Source organism: Calidris pugnax, unplaced genomic scaffold (genome assembly GCF_001431845.1).
Source record: "Calidris pugnax isolate Ruff unplaced genomic scaffold, ASM143184v1 scaffold9, whole genome shotgun sequence".
Classification (NCBI taxonomy): Eukaryota; Metazoa; Chordata; class Aves; order Charadriiformes; family Scolopacidae; genus Calidris; species Calidris pugnax.
The window spans coordinates 1,744,239-1,752,144 of NW_015090778.1; the positions used below are offsets into that span (position 1 = coordinate 1,744,239).

General features: G+C 66.3%; 1 protein-coding gene across 1 annotated transcript in view; it reads right to left on the reverse strand.

Moving 5' to 3' along the window:
- GCGR (glucagon receptor) overlaps positions 1 to 7,906 on the reverse strand; it is an 11,043-nt gene that overhangs the window by 1,568 nt on the left and 1,569 nt on the right. Inside the window, exons 2-9 of the mRNA XM_014953676.1 lie at positions 1,639 to 1,800; positions 1,341 to 1,437; positions 1,124 to 1,231; positions 874 to 995; positions 680 to 786; positions 433 to 586; positions 199 to 358; positions 51 to 111 (exon numbers count right to left, since the gene is read on the reverse strand). Coding sequence (XP_014809162.1) covers positions 51 to 111; positions 199 to 358; positions 433 to 586; positions 680 to 786; positions 874 to 995; positions 1,124 to 1,231; positions 1,341 to 1,437; positions 1,639 to 1,800 — 971 coding nt within the window. The remainder of the gene's footprint in view (positions 1 to 50; positions 112 to 198; positions 359 to 432; positions 587 to 679; positions 787 to 873; positions 996 to 1,123; positions 1,232 to 1,340; positions 1,438 to 1,638; positions 1,801 to 7,906) is intronic.

The window sequence follows — 7,906 nt, forward strand, 5'->3', positions numbered from 1 at the left end:
CCCGTCCCCACAGGCACTGCTCACTGCCCGCTGCAGGGGCTGGTACTCACTGGATGTTTTCGTAGAGGAATTTCACGACGACCCAGGGGATGAGGAAGAGCACGGGTGCCCCTGGAGGGGAGGCAGGCGGGGGGCAGGTGAGGTATGGCTGGGGACGGGGAGGGGGGACGGGGACGGAGAGAGCCCACCGGCACTCACCCCAGCCGATGCACAGGTAGAGGGTGAAGTAGCTCCTCTCGGAGAAGACGGCCACCACCAGGAGGTTGTGCAGGTAGATGCCCTCCACCAGCAGCCAGCAGTAGTTGGCCACGATGCCGTACTGCATGAAGACCGTGGCCGTCCGGCAGCCCGCGGCCGCCTGCGGAGAGGGGTCAGGGCTGCCATGCCACCTACCCCCCGGCCCCCCTAAGCCCCCTGGCCCCACACTCTCACCTCGTCGCTCAGCCAGATGTGCACGTTGTAGTCATCGATCTTGTCGCTGTAGTGGGTCTTGAGCAGGGCGTCGATGACCAGCACGGAGACGCCCTTCAGGATGAAGGAGGCGAAGAGGTTCATGTGGATGTAGTTCCTCATGCAGTGCAGTTTGCTGCGGGGGGGGGAGAGCTGCCATCAGTTCCCCATGCCCAAACCCCTGGCACGGCACCCCCTGTGCCCCCCAGCTGGGTGACCATGCCCCTACCTGAAGCCCAGCAGCAGGGCCAGGGCGAGGAGCAGCGCACACAGTGACACCGAGTAGCCCACGGTGTACATCACCTTGAAGCTGCCGTAGGTCTTGGCAAATTTCTCCTGGAGAGGGATGAGGAGATGGTGAGGGCAGGGCTGGCAGGGCAGGGACCCCCCACCCTGGCTGTTTCCCCCCCTGTTTTTGCCCACCTGCGCCTCCAGGTCCTCGGCGTCCAGCTCGCACTGCGTGGCATCGCGCAGGGACTGTCCCCGGGGACCCGTCACCCACTGCCCATCCGGCCCGCAGGTCTTGAAGACATATCTGTGCTTCACTGCGAGGGGAGGGGGCCATGAGGGGGCCGGGCACAGGAGCCACCCCGGGGCAGGCGTGACCGCCGGGAGCACACACGCGTGTGCACACACAACACGTGTGTACACATAATGCATGGCCGGGCGTTACCTTTCTGGTACCAGGGCAGGAACCAGGGGCAGGGGACGCTGGCAGTGCTGTTGGGCAGGGTGTCGGGCCAGCAGGAGAACTTGTCGAAGGTGCGGTTACAGACCAGCTCTGTGGAGGGACGGGAGGTGGCAGTGCCCCCGGCCATGCCCCACGCAGCCCCTCTCCCCAGTCACCATCTCCCTGGTCCCCTGTCCCCCCAGACCCCGTGCCATCTCACCTGTGGGCGCGGGCATGCGGCTCATGTTGCGGTGGCACTCCTCGCTGTACTCCTTCCAGCTCTCGAAGAGGAAATCCGTGATCTGGGCAGAGGGGCCCTGGGGACACCACAAAGTGTCACCCACCACCTGCCGGCGGGGCCACCGTGCTGTGCCGGGCAGCGACCCTGGCTTGGGGACAGCCATGGGCGAGCACAGGCTATGACATGCCACACGGTGCTGTGGCAAGGGTCTGCCGTCGGTGGTGGCTTGGGGACAGGGAGGGCAGGGCACCGTCGTGCCGGGATGTCCCATCCTTACCTGGCAGCAGAGCAGGAGCAGGAGGAGGCTGAGGAGACATGGCTGGGACATCCCTCCGCCGGGCCACGAGCCGCATGGGGAGCAGCGCAGGGTGCTGGGCTTCCTACCAGCCCTCAGCAGCTCTTCTGCCCGGGTGGCGAGGGCCCTGGTGCGTGGGTGACCCTACACGAGATGCCAGGTCACAGGGACGTGGGCAGCGGGACCTGTCCCCGGGGCGAGCTGGGGGATGCATGGCTGGGGGCAGGCAGGCACCGGAGGGGAGGCTGCCCCAGCGCAGAGCCACCCACCCCTGGTCACCGCGCCACGGTCCTGTCCCCGTCCTCGCTTGACCCTGCCGGGCTTTAATGTTCAGCGGGTTGTTTGTGCGTTTTTCCCGTTAGGCTGAAGAGCCGCAGTGTACCTGCCGCATCCTCCCGCCACGGCGTCGGAGCTGTGGCCATGGCACCCCTCTGCCCACCAAGCCCACACCAGACCCCCCATCCCTGGCTCTCGCACCTTCTCCAGCCCCACAGGACGTCGCCCCCATGCCGGACAGACCTGCAGGGCCACCCCACACCGGTGCTGGTGCCTGGTGGCACATCGGTGCTGAGCCCCAAGAGCCCAGGACCCCTCCTCACGCCTGAGCATCTTCCCAGGGTGGGGGGTGCCATCCCTCCCCACCACCACCACTCCCAGCAGCTCTGATTTCCAGTGGCAGAGGCAGCCCGGTGCCAGGATGGCCCCGCGGGGTGGCTGGACTTCCCTCGGGCCACCTTGTCCCTCACCTCACAGGGTGGCAGGTCATCCCTTGGGCCACCCCATCCCTCGCCCGCAGGCTGTGGCACCCACCCGGGGGATGGAGGTGGGCAGGGAGCTCCCAGGGGAGGGATGGGGTGGCTGCCACCCCCGGGGCCGTTAACCATTAACCGGACGCCCGGGAGCTCCCGTGCAAAGCCCGGCTCACGAGGTGCCGTAATTCCCTCCATCCCCCTAAGCCGGTTACGGGGCTCCTGAGCAGGATTTCATCTCTTCCCACAGGGGGCCCTTCTGATGGCAGCCCCTACGGCGTGGCACAGCCGTGGGGGGTGAGGGCAGCCCAGCCGGCAGGGATGGGGACGGAGCAGACGGCAAGCAGCGCCGGTGCCACACAGACACTGTGGCATCACCACCCCCCCCCAACCTCCCCCCCGGGCACCGGCTGGAGCCCCGCGCTCCCCGACCAGCCATCGCTCCCAGGGCTCGCCGCTCTGCCCATGCCTATTTTTATCCCTGGGAAAGTCGTGTTTCCTCCATGAGGACCCACTCGCCATGTCGCAAGCGGCTGCCTGAGAAGCTCATTAATCAGCGCGTGGGGCTCCAGATGCGGCTCGGGGAGCTGGACCTGCCGGCGCGCGCCTTATTTAGACAGTCCCAGGACAGAAGGAACTGTCTCCTGGGACAGACCTCACTGGGTGGGCTCTGGGAACTGGGACCTTCAGTGGGTGCCTGCCGGCCACCTGCCCACGCCAGCATCCCTGTCCCTGTCCTCCTGCCAGCCCCACACCAGCATCCCTGACCTCACTCCCTGGCAGCCCCATGACAGCATCCCTGTCCCTGTCCTCCTGCCAGCCCCACGCCAGCATCCCTGTCCCTGTCCTCCTGCCAGCCCTACGACAACATCCCTGTCCCTCCACCAGCCCCATGCCAGCATCCTTGTCCCTGTCCCCCTCTCAGGTTCCCACCAGCATCCCTGTCACCATCCCCCCCCCTCCAGTATCTCTGTCCTCATCCCTCTGCCAACCCCCTGCCAGCATCCCTGTCTCCTCCTCAGCCCCCCACCAACATCCCTGACCCCCCACCACCTCCCTAACAACACCCTTGACTCCCCGGTCCCCACCCCGAGCATCCCTGCCCCAGGGAGGGGGAAGGCTCCTCCCGGGCACCGTGGGTCAGCAGCAAACTCGCTGCCAGCCCCTCTCCGCGGCCGGAGAGGCAGCTTTGGGGCAGAGGTGTCTCTATTTTTAGCTGCTTGCGATGGGATTTAGCGGCGGGGGGGGCTCTGCCCTAGACTCCCCCCGGGCTGGCAGCGGCTCCCCCGGCCCCGGGGCGCTGCCGTGGCCAAGCTGGGCAGACTGCACTGGGTGAGGGGTCCTGGCGCACGGGGCTGGTCACGCTCCTCGATCTGCCACGGGGCTCCCCCGGCACAGCGGGGCCCTGCCCAGGCCCTTTGGCCCAGCTGCCCTGGTGCCGGCCACCACAGCGCCGTGCCGGACCCCCACGCCCCACAGTACAACGGACCCCCATCAGCTCGGTCCCCATGGTGCGCTCTCGGAGACACAAGCTATTTCTAGCTTGTGACACGTGGGCGTGCAGTAGCCATGGACCAGCTCAGGCAGTGGCAGGGAAGGAGCCCTGCGTGGCTGGGACAGCGGGGTCTGGGGCAGCTCGGATCACCAGCAGCACCGAGCACCTCCCCGGGAGCTGGCGCAGCCCAGCATCGGTGCCTGCAGTGCTTGGAGCAGCAGTCACCGCTGGCTGGATGTGCCAAAGCCAGGGAGCCCCTCTCTGCCATGTCTACTGCCAGAGGCAGCACCGTGGGTTGGACCCAGCTCCGAATCACCACCTCCCCTCACCCTGCCGTGCCCGACTGGCTCCCGGAGCCATGTTCCCCGGCCAGGGCCAGGCTTTGGGGGATTCTCCAGCATGCCAAGCCGTGGGCACCGGGTGGATGGTGCCCGGCGTGCGAGCGGGGGCATCTGCAGGGGCTGTGGTACACTGCAGTGGGCACACAGGGGACTTTCGCCCCACGTTGGCGTTGGGCAACGTGGCGCGTTCCTGTGTCATGGCTCTGCGGCTGCTGACCCCCGCAGGGGCCGGGCTGCAAACAGCCAGCACTGCTCCGCTGGTGAGGGAGAACCCGTGCCCAGAACAGGAGAGGAGGAGAAGGGAACCAGCCCCGGGATGGCTGTGCCCACGCGGGGTGGGGTCAGTGCCGACAGCCCCAGCGCTGGGGGACCAGAGGTGTCAGACCCAGGCACCATCATCTCCTCCTGGGGTGGGGGGAGAGGGGCAGTCAATGGTGCCCACACTGGTTTGCTGAGCCCTTCCTGAGCCACCAGTACCAACCCCTGTGGCAACAGAGACAGAACAAGGACCCCCTCTACCCCTGGACCAGCTTCTCCGTGGCCCTCAGACCTGCCCCTGCCCAGTGGCTCGTGGCCGGGCAATCTCTAGCCCCAGGTTTGGGGAGGGGATGGGGTGAGCCCAGTAGCAGGGCACACGGTGCCGCTGGGCTGCTGCCACCACTGCGGCATGGCACCAAGCACAGGGAATGGATGGGAAAAGGGTAGTGTTGGGATTTCATCCCCCACCTGCAGGTGAAGGTTGATGCCCACACAGACCCCCCGGGGCTGGCTCAGTGCCTGGCTCTGCCCAGCTCGGATTCCCCCTGGATTTTGCCACCCCGGCTCCGGCTGCCACCACACGTGAGAGGGAACGAGCTCCACATCTGGGATGGCTGCGGCCGATTGCTACATGGATCAGCGGCTCCGTGAAGCCTCCACGGGGACACTCATGGGCATCTGCAACGTGACCCGGCAGCACCCGGGCACAGCCACGGCCCCATACGAGCACCGAGAGACCGGCACAGCCCATGGCAGCCCCCTGAGAGGTGCCCCGTGCCCAGCACAGACCCACTGGCTCAGGAGGCGGCGGCGGTGGGGGCTGCTTGCCCTCCCAAAGCAGGGATTAGCCCCCCGTGCTCTAATGCAGCGCTTTCCACGGCTGGCTTGGCTTTGAGCTCGGCGCTACAAGCCAGCGCGGCAGGGGCTTCGGCACTTGGCAGGGGAGGGGACGGTGCAGGGCCAAAGCTGATGCAATGCCAGAGCCAGCGCCAGCCTGGCCCTGCAGATGCTGCTCCACTTTCCACCCAGGACCAGGGCAAACGGGTGGGAGACGAACGGCTGCGGTGGGGAGAGCCAGGAGGTCTGTCCCTCACCCTGCGCTGTCCCTGCCCCGAGATTGGGGGTGCCTCCGGCTCCCCACCCGTGACCCACAACCACTCCAGTCCCTCCCCTGTGAAGCGAAGGCGAGGAACTTGGGCAGGGGAGGACCAGCTGAGCTGCCCGGAGCAGCCCTGGCGCCGAAGGACCCGCAGCTCGTTCGCACGGAGCTGCACGACTGTGGAACGGCTGAGCAGGGGCCCAGGGAGCGAGCCGATGTCACCAGGCACCGGGTGATGTCTGATTCTGTGTCACTTTGGAACCAAGAAAACTTAAACAGACCCTGACAGCGGTTTCGTCAACAGCAACGCAGGACGCAAATGGACGGCACTCGCCCCCGTGCCGTCAGGATGAAGGCTCTTTGTGTCCCCTCTGTGACTGCCCTGGTACCAAACAGTACTGAAAGGGACAGTCAAGGGCATCCTCTGGCTGCCCCACAACAGAGAGGGAGCGTGGTCTGCAGGCACGGCCGGGCAGTGGTGGATCCAGCTGTGGGGAGGGGATGCTGAGCCACACAACACCCCGGTCCTGGCGCGGGGTCCATCACATCGCATGAAAAACCCGTGAAACGCGGGAGAGACACGGCGTGACACGTGTGCTTAGCGTGTCACAGGGGAAGCGCAGGACTGGGAAAAGCCCAGTGAAAAGGTCAGTGCAGACAGGCGTGTGTGCACGCCCGCCCGCACCGGGAGCAGCTCGTGTCACAAATGAGGGGCAGATGTACAAGTGACATTGCCCACAGCAGCCCAACCCTGGCCTGGGGCACCTGGGCACAGCTGGCCACCAGCCGTGCCTGCAGGGTGGCAACGGTGCCCAGCCTCTGCTCACAGCCAGGGTCCCCAGACCCCCTGAACTGGGGCAGACACACAAGGAGAGGGGCTCTGGCCACGGGGGACACAGGATGGGGCAGGATGCAGTGGAGGAGCAAGGAGAGATGGAGTGGAGCTGCCATCCCATCTCCCCTGCACCCACTTTGCCCAGACCCTCTGCCTGGCACAGTGAAGTACACGGAGCAGCGCTGCGCTCGGTGGCTGGGCTCAGCCCTGCTCTGTTGATCAGGGCTTGCGGTCACATTTTTTCATTAACTATTTTTAATCCACATTTTGCCTCTTCTCCGTTCAGCCTTTTTTTTTTTTTTTTCCCTTTTTTTCCCCTCTCCAGGCAACAGAACATTCAAAAAAAAAAAAACAACCTGCGCCGCAGTGTGCGGGAAGGGACCAGGGATTGGTGGGAAGGACAGGAGCTGGCAGCTGGGGCGGCACTAACACGCCGAGGAGGGGTCTCCTGCAGGCCCTAAATTTTCCTGCTGATGCACAGATAAAGCCCAGGAAAAGCACGGGGGCGCCCACTGAACTTGGCACGGGTCAAGGACACCCACAACACACGCTGGCAAAATGCTGCGAGGGGCAGAGGGGGGGTTGCATTACAGGGTGCATGGCGAGGCGTTGGGTGGATGAACACCCAGAAGATGCCCTGTTCTTTGCCCGTCTGGTTGACACGGCTCGAGGGGAGCTGGGCTGGCACTGGTGTGCCCTGCTCTCCCCTTGCTGCCCCACTGGAGCTGCTGGGGCTGGGAAGTGCCAGGAGGAGGTGATCTGGGCTTTGGAGATGCGCTTGCAACCAGGAGGGCGGCAAGGTCACATACCCAACATGTCCTGGTTAAACAAAGCCATTTACCAACAGCGTGTTGACACAGCAGAGCTCGGGACAGAGTCACAAAGGGCACTTGCAACGGGCCCCTGCAACACCCGGGAGAGCTTGGGGAGCTGGGGAGGGTGGAAAAGTCTCCCCTTCTTCTGCCCCCTCGGCAAGAAAGCCCCAGGGGCTGCTGTGCCCACGGCAGGAGACCCAGCGGGCACCATCCTGGTGAGGGGCATCTCCAGGAGATGCTCCCAGTGTGTCAGAGCCCGGCTGGTATCACTCGCCCGGGGCTCACAGCAGCTCCCAGAGGTGCCCAGAAGCCCCATGGCAGAGCCCCTTCCCCGGGGGTGCCAGTGGCACCGTCCCAGGGGGGGACCGGGCACAGCCCAGCAGGGACACCCCTGGCCCGGGACACCCCTTGCCAAGGGGCTCAGCACCCCCCCCTACCCCGGGACCGGAGCCCAGCACCGGGCAGGCTCCGGGAGCTGCCGTTCCGGACCCCCGGGGGGCTCACGCCGCGGCCCCGGGGATGCTCCGCCGCCACCCGGGTCCGCATCCCCCGCGTCGGGGCGAACGGCATCGCGTCGGACGGGGCGCCCCGCGGCCGCGGGGATGGGCGCTGCCCTCCCTCCGCCTCCCCCCCCCCCGCCTCCCCTTCCCCGCACCTG